The 18,229-nt window shown below is 43.9% G+C and overlaps 1 protein-coding gene across 50 annotated transcripts in view; it reads right to left on the bottom strand.

Annotated features, from left to right (window-relative positions):
* Positions 1–18,229, bottom strand: part of SORBS1 (sorbin and SH3 domain containing 1) — a 219,134-nt gene that overhangs the window by 60,125 nt on the left and 140,780 nt on the right. For 27 of the 50 annotated variants that reach the window (XM_070486395.1, XM_044753470.2, XM_044753540.2 and 24 more), the window contains 4 exons: positions 16,119–16,182; positions 4,410–4,457; positions 4,157–4,286; positions 2,078–2,192 (listed from right to left, as the gene is read on the bottom strand). In XM_070486395.1, the coding sequence (XP_070342496.1) occupies positions 2,078–2,192; positions 4,157–4,286; positions 4,410–4,457; positions 16,119–16,182 (357 nt within the window). Of the gene's footprint in view, positions 1–2,077; positions 2,193–4,156; positions 4,287–4,409; positions 4,458–13,825; positions 13,889–14,216; positions 14,292–16,118; positions 16,183–18,229 lie in introns of all 50 variants that reach the window. The other 23 variants (XM_070486372.1, XM_070486418.1, XM_070486497.1 and 20 more) reach the window with 2 other exon arrangements.

The raw sequence follows: 18,229 nt of genomic DNA, 5'->3' as shown, positions 1-18,229 counted from the left end.
GTCACTAGTTACCATACTTATTCACAGTTAATAATAACAAAAAAGCATGTGCGCGTGTGTGCGTGTGTGTGTGTGTGTGTGTGTGTGTGGTGGTTGGGTGGGGGGTGTCCTCAAATTCTGGCATACCAGATATTGGATACCAAAAGGCAAGACTCACATTCCAACTTTTCTGTTCATGTGGCCAAAAGAGCAGGAAAAAAAATTCAAAAATAAAGGATTAATTCAATGACTGTGAAGAGTAGACTGTGAAAAAATAGAGATTTGACTGAAATTTCTTTCTAAAATGGAAGAACAGTGCTAAATAGAGTGAAAGGCACTAAATCAAACAATTGGACAGTCATGTTCCTCCCTGCCCCGCCTTTGGCGTTTATGTCCCATTCCTGGATCAGCCCAGGGCCTGGGACAACACAGGGAGTGTCCTGTGTAGGAACGCCCACATGCTGCCTCAATCCATGTGGACGGTCACCACAGCTCTCCACAGAGGGCCCCCTATGGGGGTACTATGGGGTACTTTTCAGGGTTTTGGATAAACAACATAAACAATCCCAAGAACTATGGTATGGAGCATACTTGTAATCATCACAGTATCAAATGAGAAAAACAAAACTATTCTTTTTTCCCCCTAGTTCTGAATACTGGTCAGATTACTAGAAAACAAGGAAAGGAGGAGGAAACAAAAAAGAAATTAAGAAAAGAGGCAAGGCTTCAATAAAAGCAATGACCATCTATGAACAATAACATTGCCAAAAGAAAAACACCCAAAGGCCTACAGAGCCCCTGAAATCATTTAAATGTATTAACATGTTATGATGCGTCCCCAGCTTGGTTTTCAAGTGTCAGGAATATACCCAAAGCACATGACTTTCTTTCCAGGAACGCCTGTGTGGTAGGTTACCTTCCATGTTTATCATCTCCCAACAGGGACAGAACTTACAATGAAGCGTGGAGTCAGAGGCAAAATTCTCTGCTCCTCTCTGAACTTTCCGCTTAAAATAACTGTGGTGCACAGTGAATGCTGAAGAATGACAACTCTAAAGCATTTCTGTGAACTGTTGACCTTTTCTCCTAATTAAAATTACTTATCCCTTTGTGCTTTTCAAGATGTCACATTTTTATTTTAGTAAAAGTCAAATCAATTATTCCTTAAAAACACGTAGAGCAGAAGAGGTGGAGGGAAAGTAATTTGAACTTGCATTTCAGAGGCCTACTTATTCTGCACTCAGTGTGGTAACAGCATTTTAATAAAAACCAATCCCCAGCATGATAATTCCATCCTGCTGGCACGGCTGGAGCCCTGCAGTGTGTGTGGAGCTTCCGACAATCCCTTTAACCATGAGCAGAATTCTGAACCAGCTTTTTCTAAGGAAGGGTAAGTAAAAGGAAGCATGATTGGCAGATATGAAACTAATCAGTTTGCAAAAATTCTTCCCGGTTTCACAGAAGAAGCTGCTGTTCCAGGGTGGTCTGCTACACCTGTACAGGCCATGTTCCCCACTTATAATTGCTTGGAGATGTGAACTTGCACAGAGAACCAGAAACCAGATTGAATATGAAATTCGTCCTCAATATTGCACTTGTCAAAAAAGGAAGACCTAAAAGACATATTCTAACAGTCTGGGGCTTTTTTCTAAGTCATAACATCACATTAATTATTTAGCTCTTAATGATGCACTAGTAACTTCCACAAAATGTATGCATGTTCAAATAAGAGTCACTTTAAAAAAACACCTGACTTTCATCCAGTTAGTAACAAGCCTGATAAATTAATGGTTAGATGTTTAAAAAAAGACAGCAGCAAAATCAATCTTGACATTAGTAAGAAATTTTAAATTAGTTAAAACCATGCACAAAAAGAGCAACAAAGCCACGATAAGAGGATTCTTTCAAAGCAGAATCTTGGGACTTATTTTATGAACACCTGCGAAAACGAAAACGGTAAAAATACTTCATTTTTTCATTGTCTTCTAAACAAAGCAAGTCTATCTCAAGGGAAAAAGAATGTAATCCAAGTGCACAATGCATCCGGATTAAAGAACGCGGGCAGGGGGAGACAAAAGAACTTTAATATGCACATTACCATCTTTTCGTTGGTCAGAACGGAGGACTTGCCAGGCTGATATTCATAAATGCTTTTGGGCTCTGCACGGTATTTTCTTGTATCCACTTTCTTATCTGGGGGCTCCCAGTCGTTTCTGTAGAAAGAAAATCCTATTAGAGCTATTTTCATGAAAATTGGCATCCGACACGGTCTGACTTTGGCCGACTATAGTCAAATAAAGGAATTTTTATATCTGAAGCCTAAAATCGGACTCAGCACGAAGCATTTAGTTGTGCTGGTTTCCTTCTCAAAATAACCAGCTAAATCTCTGTTTCCTTCACAAAAGGCCTGAGGTGTCCTGCGTGCACAACCAGGCACCAGGAGACAGAGAGAAGAGAAAGAGAAGAGAGAGCAGCAGCAGTAGCAAAGCTTGTTTGGAAAAATCCTTCACCTTGCTCTGCTCTCATGAGCTTATCATTCCCCAAACATGCCTTTACTTCCCACTCATGCTAGTGCAGTGAGAGAGAATGCAGGTCCTGGAGCCAGCCGGCTATGGTTCCAACCCCTGCTACAGCACTTGCCAACGAGGTGATCTGGGCCAAGCACATGACCTCTTGCTACCTCAGTTTCCTCATCTGAAAACCGGGGTTGTTGTAACAAGGATTAAATGAGACAGTACACATAAATCACTTAGCAGAGCACCAGGTCCATCGTAACCATTCAATAAATGTTACTTGCTATCACAACCGTGTTCTTCTCTATTCTACACCCCATCCCAGTAACCACAAAAATTGCAGCCTATGGCACAGATACTTAACCTGATCCAGTTATGGGTTCTAGAGGACACATGAATGCTTGGTAACGGTCTGCTAACTTTTTATGCACGTACATTACTGCATTTTGCACTGTCATGATTTAGTTTTTCTTGTAAGGCTATAAACTTCTTGAAGGCAGGGACAATGATTTATATATGCTTATATTCCTCCATAGCCTCTGGTTCAATCTGCACACAGAGTGCACCCAGTAGGTGCTTGATGAATGCACTTGTAAAGAATTTATGGGCATGCTCAGCCTTCCTTCAAAATAATTATCAAACCCTTAGGCAGATGCCACTTATGCACATATGGGACTTTTAAAACATTGACTTGTCTATAAAGATGGAAAAGGTATAGAGGTGTGAAACTGAGTGTGTATTTAAGGGAAAAAGAAATAATTTAGTTTGGCCAGAGCCTTTTTTGTGCTGAGAAGTGATGGAAGATGGGGCTGGAAGATACATAGGATACCCGTCAAGACGGCATAAGAAGGTTGCTCCATAGGGCATAAGAACTCACTAAGACAAAATTGGGTCATTTGATGTGGGCATTAAGAGCTGACTAATGCCATCGTTAGAACCAGTCCAAGCCTTACATCCCAATAATACGTGTTGCATGAATAAATAGATATTAAAAAGTGTGGCATCATTTTAAAATTATATTCTCTGCTGTGGACCCCATCAGTATGCACACAGAGTATAAAAACACATGACAAGGGGCTGGCCCCGTGGCCGAGTGGTTAAGTTCGCGCGCTCCGCTGCAAGCGGCCCAGTGTTTCGTTGGTTCGAATCCTGGGCGCGGACATGGCACTGCTCATCAAACCACGCTGAGGCAGCGTCCCACATGCCACAACTAGAAGGACCCACAACGAAGAATATACAACTATGTACTGGGGGGCTTTGGGGAGAAAAAGGAAAAAATAAAATCTTTAAAAAAAAAAAAAAAAACACATGACAAATCTTACACCTAAGATTTCTCTTGGAAAAGGTAAAAAGTAAGATAGTCAACATTAATTAAGCCCATACTATGAGCCAGGCACCACTAGAAACGTTATATGTATTATCTTGTCTTATCCTTGCAACATCCCTACGAATGTAAAATTCATCCCATTTTACAGATGAGGACACTGAGACTCAGAAAGGGTAAGTCACTACTAATAGTTGACAGAGCAGGGATTCAAAATCAGGTTGGCTTGACTCCTGGGTCCCATGCTGTCTGACCCAGCAGAGAGAGATTGTACATTACTGGTAGATTGTGTATGAGGGCCTAAAATCACAGAGCTGATTGTGGACAAGGGAGCACTTACCTTTCTGGGCTTGATTTTAGTGAGGAAGAGCGGGCCGGGAGGGGAAGTGTGGCCGACCTCTTAACTACCTTCTCACCATCAATGTAGCTCATCTCACTTTTTGAGCGAGGCACAGAAAGGGGAGATTTTGCTGGAGAAAGAAAGTGGGTACAGAAGACTTTTAAAACTGATGAAAACTGAAAACAGGAAGATGTCTTCCCTCATCTGCAATGCCCCTTCCTCCCCCACAACCGGGAAATTCTAAGTCACTTACTGTCTTCAGAAAAGGAGTATCGAGGAGAGTACAGATCTGAATCATCATCTATTGAACAAAACAAAATGCAATCAGGAGAAATCCAGCTCAAGTGAGAGAACCGAGTGACATGTCCCCCACTTCCACCGTCCTGCACCGGCATCCAGCCACACCAGGGAGCCCAGCAGAGAGAGGAGGAGCCAAGCGCTGGAAGCTACACCACGGCAAACCACATTTGAAAGGAGCTGGGTTTGTAGAGCCCTCCCACCCAAAGAGGACCTGCAGTCCAGAAGGTACATTCATGATGCCTGGGGGATGACTGCCACCTGACACCAAGAAAAGCATGGGGACAAATAGCCAAGGGTCCTCCTCAAAAGAACTTCCACAAGCAAAGCTGGAACACAGGGTCACCAGCCTGGCTGAGTCAGAAGCAAGGGCTGAGACAGATCCCTGGATGCTCACACTTAGAATCTCTGGTCTAGCCTGCTGAGTTCCCCCAAGGCCTGCTACTAGGTGGATGGGGAGGCCCAGAGGTGTGGCTGCTAGTTCCCCAGCTCAGCTGTGACCTGTTTTACATGCTAAGGATCCACACACAACAGTATTTAACAAAGAGGTTCTGCAGCTAAGAAAACCCTCAACCATTTGTTTTGATTCCACTTCAACCTGGTTCCTTGAGTAGCTTTCTCTCCTTGGAACACAACACACCGGTGGCAGATGTGGTTATCTGGTTTGTTCTGCAAAGGTATTGCCGGGAGGGAAGTGTATAAATTGTGACTCTGGATCAAGTCAAACTCACATGAGTTCCTGTGTTGTGAGATGGCTCTCCAAGGGTGAGACACACATCCCTAAATAAGCCAAGCACTGGGGCTCTCAGTGGCAGAGTGGAGACAAGATCTGAACCCCCCACGGAAGCAGCTGCACTGAACTAAAACTGAGACCACAGGCACACTTACGGAACAGATTTTAAAGCTGGGACTGTCCTGAAAAGGCAGGATATTTAGTCACTACATCCACGATGATCCCTCCAAAGCACTTCTCCAACCAGAGCTAGGCTGAAACAGTCAGCCTTTCCTATTTTCTAATATCTTGCTCACCTGAATTCAGATAATACGTTAATGACTATGCAAATCATTTTAAGTTTCAGAGCAGTGAAAGTCAGAATATTTTGTGAAACGTAAATAAAGCTAGCACAACTATGACTTGAGTAAAGTATTATTCAAAGACAGCCTCTCTAACTATCACTCTTTCCTACTTCCTTCTCCCCTCCCCACTTTTATCTGCCCCAGATCTCCACCATCCAATAAAAGCATTAAGTACCAAGTTATCTTTTCCCCTCCCGCCCCCTTTTTGCTTTAAAGGATAAGAATGGATATCAAAGTTGAACAGGGCTTAAGGCTCTCCTACCAACACAGCCAAGCCTTTCCCTGCTGCACACTGAGCACGCAAGCTCATGTAACTTCTGAAAATAGTGAAGAGAGAAAATGACATCCAGAAATATATATTTTGAAGTACTGTTCTGAAGAATTTTGTGTTGCCTTGTTGTTGTTTTTTCTTTTTCCTAAACAGAGTTTCGGATTATTGTACTGATAAAATGCCACCATGTCAAAGAAAACTAAAAATCAGCTTTGATTGTAGGGATTTCATTGGAAAAATGGTGCCTGCCAAATGAAAAACTAGCTTAGTTAGGAACCAACGTAGGTACTGCTTAAAATCCAGCCTAGCATTTTAGCTCAAAACCCTATGCATCCCTGAATCATGGAGAAATTACAGCCTATCAGTAGATGGTGATGTGAGAGTTAATTTCTAACTATTACCTGGCTCTTGAGGTAAGAAGGAAATGAGGAGGAAAATGACATTTAAATATTCAAAGATTAAAAAAAAAAAAACCTGAGCTCTTTAAAAAAATTTTCTCTCTAGAGCTTTCTAACACAGAATTCTAGAAAATTTGTTAGAAGAAAAAGAGAAATCATTCTTATAAGATGGGGAAAAAAATAGCACAGCTTGGGGAGTTAAACAATTTATGTATTTTGAAAAGCGGAAGTAGGAGAGATGAGAGGTGAAGGCAACAGAGAAGTCTGAATTACTGAACATCCTTAAAGCTATCTCTTATGTGGTGCAGGTAGAAAAATAAATCTCACCCATCCAAGGAGGGCCTGGGCGTCTCTGAGGAAACAAGCTTTTCGTTTCTCACAGCGTCCACGGGATCTGAGTCTGACACTGTGCACTTCAGTTGATTGGACTTTCAAGGGTAAAGAAATTGTACGGACTCATCTGAACATCCAGGGGATGTATACATTCAATTTTATGTTTGTCTTGCTAATCTAACAGAAGAAAATTTTACCTACACTTGTGAATAAAAATAACAGCAGTTAACCGATAATTTACTAATACCATCTCACTCAATCCTTGCAAAAACTCCAGGAGCTATGTAAATATTCCATTTTACAGACAAGGAAATAAGGCCCAGGGAGGTTAAGAAAATTTGCCCTTAGCCACACAGTGAGAAGGAGACAAAGCAGAAATGGATTCGAGGTCTTTCTGACTCCATTTCCCTGTGCTGCCTCTAAGCTCTGTGATGGGGAGGGGTGTTTTGTTCTATCATCACTGTGCCTCATCTGCCCAGTCCTGGGAAAATCTGTGGCTATTCCATTACAATTTTTATCACGGAAGAGGCAGGGGAGGCTGCTATTCTGAAACTCAAGTCACGCACTGTCCTGTTGGCCAGACTGACTCCCAGCCCTTGAAGCCTTTGCTCTATTTTTCTGCATCACCCCCTCCCTGGTGACACTTATGCAAGTTTTCTAAGTTACCCCACCACACTTTTAGTTTGCCTCCCGCTGGTCTCCAGGGACAATGGGTAAAACTGCGTCACTCTTGCTACATCTTCCACTTGCTACTCCTTGCAAACCTCTCCTGGCATGCTGAGTCCACACTAGGGTAGATGGGCCTGAAGTTAGAAACACCAGTTGATGCGTATGAAGTTACAAATACCAGTGAATGGAGAAACTGAAGATAAGGATCACCTTCTGCATCTCCATACACTAGAGTTAGTCAAACTAGGGAAGGGGGGAGAAAGAGAGAGAGAGATTAACCATAACTAAGACACATGAAACGAAACATTTCTCAAGTGATCTACGAACACAGACACTGTGTCTGAAATCCTGCCTTCAGTATTCTCGTAGGGTTCTTTAAAACTGTGCCATAATGGGCTCAGCTGAGCCGGGATCTTGTGACTCCTGCTCGTGGTGGAGCCACACGCGGATTGTGCCCCTCAGAGCCCAGCACAGCAAACACCAAATCTTGGCAGCAACACTCAGAACCTCCTGAGCCAGGGACTTCCAGGAAGCTCTAACACTAAGCGGGATTTACTCAGGGTGAACAATTCACTTTTGGGTCCCAAAGGCCCCTGCTGAGCTCTGATGTTTACACACCAACAGTTCCCCTCTGGGCTTTGGCACTCTGTCCTTGGAGGCTCCATTTGGGGACAGCTACTCTCCTAAAACTGCCAGGAGGCACATAATTGCCTTTCAGCCACAGAGACTTTAAATGAACTTCTAAAAAAGACCTTTTCTGGGGTTTTTTGGGGAGAATTTATAACAATCTTAAAGACACTGGAGAAAGTGCTCGTTGAGAACAGTTGTTCTATAAAAGAGATGCAACTGACTAAAATGGGATGGTGGGCAAAAAGCAGTACTTGCATAATCACTTGCCTATATCAATTAAGTTTCAGTTTTATGCATTCCTTAGGCCTTTAAACTTAAAATTATTTTTCTAATATCAACGAGTTATTTTTAACACAATCTTTTTTCACTGCTCAATTTAATTCCTTCTCCTGCTTCACCCACACACACCTAGGAAGAGAAAGGAGAAAGGGGTCAAGATAGACACATACATCCACCCCACAAACAAAAATATTCAAAGAAAAGGAGAGACATATGCAGAAGTGGGTACAACGTCTGGGTGGGACTGGAGAGGAAGAAGAAGCAAAAAGGGAAAAGGCTGAAGGTGCTCAGGAATAGTCTAGGGAGCTTGGGGAAAGATCTCAAAGCTGTCTATGATCTGGTTAAAGGCAATCGGATTTGAAGGGATGAAAAAAAGATCAACACAGGGTATAGAGAAGCTATAGAAGACAAATTCAGGGAAAAAATAGAACCTGAAAGAGTAGAAGAGAATGAGGTGGCACAGGACAGGAGCGAAGGGAGCATAAGTTTGGGAGGACCGGAGAGCTGGAAAGAGACTCACCATCCTCATCTCCTGTGGCATTCCTGGCCCTTGAAGGTGGAAGCAGAGTAACTGCTACTGTCTCCACTATCCTGCAGCCAGTCAGACTTTTGTACTTGCTAGGCAGAGAGCTTCCGGGCAGCTCTACTTAGGAGAGCAAAGGTGACCACTGCGAGCAGCTCAGCCCCTCCTCTGGGAAGGACTCGCTGGAGTTTGGGCAGGAGGCACAGATCCTGGCCAGGCACCTTCACAATAGAACTGTTTGCTTGAACTCAAGCAAAATAAGCCTATTCTTAGAAATCCTGTAAGACCAGTCGAGGATTATTTTAACCCAGATATAGATGTGCCTGGAAAATCAGCCTCATAAATCCTTGTCTTAGGGCATCCTCATCCAGGAATAAGGAAACAGCTCAATGAGACAGACCACTATGACATGTCACCACCTCCTAGGGATGCCTACAGTCACTTCACCAGGAGGTGGTAGTGGCCACCACCAGCCTGACAGTGGTGGAATAGGCATCCAAAAGCAAGGGGAAAACTGGTCTCTGGGATGTCACCTTTGGCTGATAGCCTTCACCTTGACATGGCCCAATGGGTCCTGACAGGCCACAGACCACAAAGTAACACACCAGTTGCCTGCTTTTGCTGATCCTGAGGCACCCTTTGGAAATATCTCCCCGTTTCTTGACATCAAGCATGTCAAGGGAGCCAACATCATCTGGCAGTGTTCAGAGTGGAAAGGGTAGCCCTTTTGAATCTGTATTCCCTGCTCTAATTCTATATCCAAACCCCCAAAACTGCACTGGGCGTGTATCTTCTTCCCTTTCTGAAGGGCAGGGAAGGGTGGTTTTCCTCAGTGATCCTCCATCCTGGCCATGTGTCAAATCACTCAAGGAGCTTATCCTAACTACGTATTCCCAGACGCCATCCCAGGAGACACTGGCTTAGCCGAGTGAAGCATGACTGACTCAGAAGCAGGCCACGCTGGATGCCTGGAGTGAGGCACACAGTGTGGCAGGAGGGTAAAGGAATCAGTAAAGCAGTGGAACAGAGTAGGTAAAAACCCATGTTTGGAGAGCCCCACAGAGCTGCGTTCGAATCCTGGCTCTGCCACTTCAGGTGCGATCTTGCACATATTACCTAACCTTTCTGAGCCTCACACTCTTCATTGATAAAATGAAGACTTACCTCATGGGATTGCTGGGAGGAGGAAAATGAGACAATAATTGTGATGCCCTCAGCATGGAGCCTTTTATTTGGTAGGGCTCCATAAATGGCAGTCCCGGCATAGTCATTGCAGTGGCTATGCTATTATTATTATTAATAGGATTCTGACTGTGAGCTGCTGAGGTGCTGGCCACCACCCTGCTGTTTCCTAAAGAAGGGGAGGGGAAGAGGCAGCGGTGGCATTTCTGAAGCTCTTTTTCCACAGCTTGTTCCTCTGGCTCCTGCTTCAGAAGGAAACCGTGGGCGGGATGTCTGAGGACTCCTCCCAGCAGCCCGTCCATGGTCTGGGTGCAGTGGTGGGTGGGGCAGGCGCTGGTGTCCATCAATATCCCCTCTCCCCACCCCCACAATCTTTTTGACTTAGTGGCATCTAAGATGCAAGAAAGGACATTTGCCTTTAAGATAGAGATTGGAGGGTAACTCCCAGACAAGTAGCTTTGGGTCAGAGGAAGGAATGACGAGGAGGAGAGGGTGCGTCGAGGGAAAGTTAAAAAACAAAGTAAAACTCACTTGCTTAGCCTTTCTTGAAAGTTATTCCCAAAGAATTTCTGGTAAATTATTTATATTTTTGATAAGCTTTCCAGCGACCAGGGCATGTAGTGAAATTACAGGAAATAAATCTCCTGAATTCATTCTACTGAATTCTTCCCAAATTTCCTAGCCCCAATTCTTCCCAGCTACCTCATGAAACAAACTATACACAACATCGCTCCAGTCCCACAGAGTAGTCTCAGAGGTTATAAAATGACTGGAAGTGACTGATTCTCGTCGAAATTTATAGAAGTTTCCTTAAAAGTTCATTTTAAATCTCATTGATTCAGACATGGTAATTCTATTTATCTTCTGAAAGTCTGGCCAGAAGTTTACTTTTTCACTGTTAGCTAGAGGGGGAAAAAAGAAGGTTGCTAAGCCAGGGTAAGCAAATTTTCACATAGTCCTTTACTATTGAGGAGAATCAGCTTTGAGACACTTAGAAATGTGTCTTTTTATGCTGTACCAACAAATAGAATTTAGACAGAGGCAGCAGCAACCCTTAGGCTAGGTTTTGACAGGTTTATTGCAAATAATTCTAGTTTCAAATTCTGAATTCAAACAAAACAAAACAAAACAAAAAACAAAACCCAGTAGCAACAACAGTCTCCTCCTCCCCAGGGGCTAGACTCTGGAACGATGGCTCACGTTTCTCAGTAAAGCTGTCTATTTTTTAATGCTCATTAAAGTCTGTGGGTAGAGCCTCGGGTGCTAATCCATCTTTAACATCTTTCTTTGAAAGGCATACATCTTTCCCACCTTAAGAAGGGGGTACAGAGCCCAGGGCACCTATCGGGAGCACAGGGCTGAGGAGGACCTGCCCGAGCTCACAGACATCAAAACCATAAGTCAGAGAATCCATTACTTAAAAAACATTAAAATAAAAATAATTCTTTAAAGCGATCTAACTCAAACGTTTCACTCTTTTGTCAAAGCTTTCATCTAATTGCATACATCTGTGATCTACGTCTGGCACTGTCATCTAGGCAGAAGTAGGGGCAAGTCATGGAACCTACCCTATTTTTAAAAGATCTCCAGGGAAAAAGACTTAAGACTTTTTAAAAACTTGTGTTAAAGTATAATCATCTGGTTATTATGAATTTTTTAAGTCCAATCTAATTTTTTCCCTTTTATCCCTTAAGACTACTTCTTCCTTTTCAGTCTTTGAAAATAAAAAATAGTAAGGTCTGCTTCCTAAATTATAGGTGAAAAGTTATCATGTCATCCTCTACCGTTTATGCCTGTAGACAAAATAACCTTAATTCCCTCTTATGCCTGACTTGATGTGTACCAAGAAGCAGACGTCATCATCAACCAGGGTTGCTAGGTGTGGCAGCTGACGACATGGCAGTTCTAGGTGTGAGACCACGAAACCCTACGTTCAGACCAACAGGCAGGCTAACAACGGGAGCCATAGCACTGCCCGTGACAGGCCTATGGCATTCTTCCAGGCCAATGGGAGCAACTGTTCTTCTCCAAAGGATGTCTCTAGGTGGCTTTCCTCTGCCCGTGTCAAAAGGATGCTACGCCTTCAGTCATGCTCTGTGCTTATCATCTTCCTTAGAAAGGAATCCTATCTTATTGAGTGAATTGGGTTTGTAAGTCCAAATAAAGTACAAATCAAAAACTGCAGTTTGTCAAAATTACCCTGAAAAAAGTTCTCCCTCATTCAACTCAGTCAGTTGTTTCTTAAGCAACGCTTTTAGCTAGAATCAGCACCCTAAGATAAAAACAGTAGGTTAGAGGGCCGGCCCAGTGGCATAGTGGTTAAGTTCGTGCACTCCACTTTGGTGGCCTGGGGTTGGCAGGTTTGGATCCCAGTTGCAGACCACCTACACAATGCTCATCAAGCCATGCTGTGGTGTCGTCCCACATACAAAAAATAGAGGAAGACTGGCAGAGATGTTAGCTCAGGGACAATCTTAATCACCAAAACAAACAAAAAAAAAAACACTAGGTTATCTCACACCAAATAGACTCTCATTTGCAGTGAGGAGGTCACTAATTAAAATTAAGTCATTGGCTTTTAATTTTTAAGTCTGAGTTTGTTTGGTAGACTTTTCTTTTCATTCAAAATAGGACACAGGCATGAAATGGTTGGAAACCAAAGACTAGCACATAGCAGGGAGTCCAAAAACAAAAGATGGCATTTTAACTAAAACTGTATCTAATACACCCCAGCCTGTCATCTCATACATGTTAAGTGAGCAGTATAAGTTTGGGGAACGACGAACTGGATGACTTTACCGATGATGAGAAGGACTGTGTGGAATGGTTTTTCTGAGCTAATTATAGCAGAGAAGAACAGAGGTGGTGGCACAGGGCTTTGTCCCTAAAAAAGAACTCTGGTTTGATGGTCCAAAGCCTTCACTCATAACATTCTCCAGCTATTTAACAAGGACCTACTGTGTGCCAGAAAGGTTTTTCCATGGCCTTCTAGACACATGATCTTGCAATTGCCACCACACTGGACATAGTACAATGAATTGGTCTTGTCTAATTCCTTGCCAGATGTGAACTTTTGAGAAGAGAGGACATGTTTTATTCAAGGCACTATCCTCAGTTTCAAGGACAGTGCATGGCACAGGCAAGTGCTCAATACCACTTGAATGAATGAAGTTAGAGCAGGCAACATCTCATCCTAGAAGAGCACTTAATGAAACTTCCTCTTGCATACTCCATCCACTCCCCTCTCTCAGGGTGACTCATCCAAAGATCAGACAATCCCTGGGACTAGGATCATTCTCAGGTTGTTGCCCTTAACTCAGCTTTTGGAATCTTCTTTGACACCTAGACTTTTTGCCCTAGAAAAGAATCTCTCTCAAATGTGGCTGTCTCTCCAGCAGGTCCAAATTCTTAGCCAGCTCTTTCATGAAACGTTTTCCAGCTTGGCCAAAGCCCTTATTTTAAAGAAATATCCTCCCCCAGTATTACTAAATCTCATACCTAGATACCTCTTTGGGAATTCCCCACCAAAGAGATACACCCTGAGGGCCCATGACAACAGGGACCCAGAGATAAGCCAGCTGCACATATAGGAACTGGGTAATTTTTCTGTTGTTAACAGCTTGGAATGTCTACCTCTTGCCCATCAGCCATAATGACTCAGCTTCCCTGAGTCACCGCCCAGCCACCAGCACCATGGGACCACCCTAAATACAAAGCCTTTGGTAGCTAGGTTCAGGCAGCTTTTCCCAGAACTCCACATGTTCAGAGGATAATAACTAAGTTACACTGACTAGCCCATTAATCATGTAGATCCCAAGGGAATAGGATTAAAATACCATCTAGATAGACTCCAGTTACACAGTCAGCGAGGAGCAAGACAACACCACAAACACGAGGTTAGAGGGAAGCAAATGATTGGGAGACAGCCCTTAGCCACCAGGAAAAACCCCAAAGTGAAAAAGAAAGGAACAGCACTGCTACAAAGAGGCACAAGATTTTCCTTTAATTACCTTCAGATTTAGGACTAGGAGTAGATGCAGGAAACTGGTAGGTAGGAGTGTAAGGATTGTCCTCTGCAGCAGAGAAAAGCAGCGGATTTTGAAACTATCCACCACGAAGTGGTGGAACTGACAAATCCCCAACTGACTCTTTCGAATGGTTGATTACCTATTTTAGTGTTATTAAAGCACACGGGCAGCACACTTAAAAATAGATTAATGAATTAGAAAGGACTTAGTTATTTTAATATAGCACATCATGCAAATGAGTGAAATTAAATTTTCACCAACCAAAAACAACTATAAAAAACAAAATCTAAAAGCCAAATCTTATTCCTATAATGGAACTATAAGAATTAATTTAAGGCTAGGACAACAGATACACTGTCTAAGTTTATGGTACCTTCAGAATTTTGCTGGATTTCAGGAAGTTCAGGGAATTTGTACGTAGGGAAATAAGGGTTTTCTTCAGGAGTGTCTAGGCAGAGGAGCAGGTTTGGGAGAGAGAATAGAGGAAGATACAAATGGAGAGAATGAACGAACAGGAATCCACACACAATTTAGGCTCCTTGAATTCTGGAACATACTAAGCTGCACTGATGATATGAAAGAACTTCAAACTGCTTTAAAAAATCCAGTCCTTTTGCCTGCATTACTGAGACACATCTAAGGACATAATATCATTTCTCTTCTAGGACAAAGAATTACATATACACAGGCTCCAGGAAGCAAGAGGCATTTAACACAAAACATGAAGTTTTTGCCTATTATAGGCAAAAAATATTAAGCATACTAATAAGTAATATGGAATGAAGACGTTATAATAAAATGATTTTTTAATCAAAATTTGACATTAGCATCAAGGCAAACAAGTGGATTCTTAATTTTCCAAACACCTCCCTACCATTAAGGTAGGTAGTTTCACTTAGAACCTGAAATTTAGGCTAAGTTGATAGCTTCAGCATATGAGAGGACCAACACTGTCTATGGGGCACAATTTTTCACATATTCACGGTGTCTTGGCATCTGGGCTGCCAAAGTTGGGTCCAAAGGTGAGAGAGACACAGACTGCTGGAGGAAATGGATATCAGCTTTAGGAAGTGACCAGTGGAACTGACACTGTCCAATCAGAGACCCAGCATTTAGCATCACCACTGTGACTGAGCTCATTTACCCAACCAGGGTGTATTTACTCTTGGCTCAGAAACGCTCAACACAGAGCACCTCAGTATCTAGAAACAGTTTGAAGAGGGGCACAGCCAGGTTCACTGTGAACACTGTAAGAGCTAATTAACAGTGATGTTAGCTGGCAACCACAGCTAATCAGAGAGATTGGTTATTTGTGGCTTAGGCCAACACCAACCAGAATGCTTTTGCTTTGCCTTAATGTGTCATCCGTGCCAGGCGGCCAGACTGGATTTGGCCACAGGGAAAGACAGGATGCTTTGCCCTTGGGAGGAGTGGTACCCTTCCCACGGTGCAGCTGCATCCCTGCCTATCAGATGACTGGTGGCACAGGTGGATGGGAGCTGGTGGAGTCATGACCTGCCCGAGCACTGGCCTGGGAGTCTCCCACCATGCTGGATCACCCGCTGACAGCCCAGCGGGGCCCTGATTTGGAAGTGCTTCTCTTCCATCTTGAACTGGCTTTGGTATGTCAGCTCTTGACTGACTCTCAGGACTACCTGGCAAGTGCTAGCTCCCAGCTGGGGAAGATAATTTTTCACATTACCACCACCTTACAGGTGCACCATGGCATTCTACTTCACAAGGCAGATTTGCTCTCATTTGGACCCTGCAACTTCCCTCAGAGGAACGGAAGTGGGACAAACACAGAAAGGTACACAAGTGGCCCAAGGTCACGTGAGTACTTGGTCCCCAAGGTGAGAACAGTTTTTAACTCCCACTTCGGTGCTTTCTCAACTCGCTCTGCCTACAAGGCAGTCATGGGCTGACACGGGCAGATGCATCTAAAGCTGGAAGCAGGTGGGAGTTGGAGCTGCTCGCATCCCAGGCAGGGAGATGCTGAAGCACAGGCAGAGTGCTGGGCTCAGCCTGCTGCATCCCACAACATCTGGGAGGGAGGACTTGAGAGCTGACCTCAAATCCCACATGTGAGGCAGGCGCACAAATGCTCCCTCCCTCCTCTGCTCTGAAGACGTATGGCTGGGCTCAAGCAGGCCGGTGCCCAATGAAGGCAAGCGACAGGGCGCCGTCTTCCGGCATCCTGAGGAGTGAGTGTAGGTCCTCACCACCACAGTCAACGTACGGGCACAGCACAGCTTCTACAAATGAAAATCAGTACCTCTGTTCAGTTTGTGGATCTGTTTAAACATAGTCTTGTACCAGTCTTTTGATCTCTCGGTGTTCTGGAGAAAAACAAAAGCAAAGAGTAAAATAAAATGAAAGTCCCGGTACATTTCAGAACTTCTAGGATTAGAAAATCAAAATGGAAAATGACAACATCTAAAGTCCAAACTCATGTAACTCTAAACATCTTTGCAATCTCATATTTAAATCTTTTTGTGTGTGTGAGGAAGATTGTCACTGAGCTGACATCTGTGCCCATCTTCCTCTATTTTATGTGGGATGCTGCCATAGCATGGCTTGATGAGTGGTGCTAGGTCAACGCCCAGGATCCAAACCCGTGAACCCCCGGGGCCGCCAAAGCAGAGCGTACGAACTTAAACCACTGGGCCACCGGGCTGGCCCCCTTAAACCTTTTTTTAAAATGCAAAACTCGTGAGAAAGAACAAACCAAGAGATTCAGACCCAAATCTGCAGAGTGATATTTGGCCAAAAGGATGCAGATTTTGAAAACAGTGGATGGAGGATCCACTTGAAATGTGTCCATTCTTATGTAATTTTTAAAAATTTCATTTTTAAAGAGAATCTCTCTCCATAAGTAGACGACTAAATTGAAGTAGAGCATAAGAGACAAAGAACATTTGCTTCCCAGGCTGTGCCCCACCCACTACACTTCTGTAGAAGTGTATCTACATCACCTCGCACAGGGCCAGATTTAGAACGCACACATTAAAACACAGCCCATTACAGCAGCCAATGCAAGAGAGTTTTCATCCCAACCACAGAACTAGGCTGGTGTTTGTGTTTGCTTGTTTTCTTCCGATAAAAATAAATCAAGCAAGGGGACAGATAGGTGGTTAGACCAGATATTCTCACTCCTACTTTATAGACGAAGAAATGAGACATATAAAGTCAAAGTCACCCAAGGCTGCAGAGCTGGAGAGGTGAGTGTGAGGGCCACCTAACATGATAGTTATGGGTAATGGTTTGGGAGTCAGACTATTCCGTTACAAGTTGTAACCCGTCTGAGTCTCTGTTTCCTCATCTATAAAGTGGAAATGACATTTGCATCCACCTTGTCGAGGGAATGATGTTTAAATGAGATGACACACTCAGCAAATGGTAGCTGTGATTACTATTAGTAATAATTCTTTCTGGTTATTATTATTATTATTATATACTTATTATTACTTAGGGTCAGACAATAGTTCCTTTGAGGCTTAGCCCACTGCAGTTTCTATTGGCCTCCCCAAAAGGGACACAAAAACCAGTCCATTTGCCAAGTGGAAATCACAGAGAAACATATGGCAGCCAGTGTTCTGGTGGGCACGTGGAGAGGAATGGAATTCCCTCTAATCCAGTTTCAAGAGTCAGGCTTCCCGGGGGGCTGGCCCCGTGGCCGAGTGGTTAAGTTCGCGCGCTCCGCTGCAGGCGGCCCAGTGTTTCGTTGGTTCGAATCCTGGGCGCGGACATGGCACTGCTCATCAGACCACGCTGAGGCAGCGTCCCACATGCCACAACTAGAAGAACCCACAACGAAGAATACACAACTATGTACCGGGGGGCTTTGGGGAGAAAAAGGAAAAAATAAAATCTTAAAAAAAAAAAAAAAAAGAGTCAGGCTTCCCGGGAACTCCTTAGCCTGCAGGAGGCTGCCACACCTGTCCAGCAGGGAAGAGCTGAAGCAGGGCTGCTATGATCTGCTCCCTCCTGGAGGCCTCGGCAGGCTGAATCCATTCTGTGGTTCCCTGAGAGCTTCCTCCTCATTCTGGATGACAGGCTGTCTCCCATCCACGGGAACTTCTTCCTGAACCCATAATCAGGGACCCTGAGCCCCGCACACTCCCCAGGGATCTCTGACCCTGGACTAACAATTTCTGAGCGTGCTCCATGAAATGATAATGACGGAGACTGGGGAACACTGCCCACATCGTTTTCCCCTGGAAGATTCACATGCCCAAAGCCTCTCAGCTCTGCTGCAGAGAAACCTCCCTGACTTTGTTCCGTCCAGCTCTTCCCCACCGTCATTTGACCACAAAACCCTTTTTTTCACAAGACTTGGTGACACCTGGCGTGTGCTTTCGGAAAAGCTGCTGCACGCTGAGCCAG

The sequence above is a fragment of the Equus asinus genome, chromosome 2 (assembly GCF_041296235.1).
Source record: "Equus asinus isolate D_3611 breed Donkey chromosome 2, EquAss-T2T_v2, whole genome shotgun sequence".
Taxonomy (NCBI): Eukaryota; Metazoa; Chordata; class Mammalia; order Perissodactyla; family Equidae; genus Equus; species Equus asinus.
The sequence above is the reverse complement of the archived record's forward strand: the minus strand, read 5'-3'. Positions and strand labels throughout refer to the sequence as shown.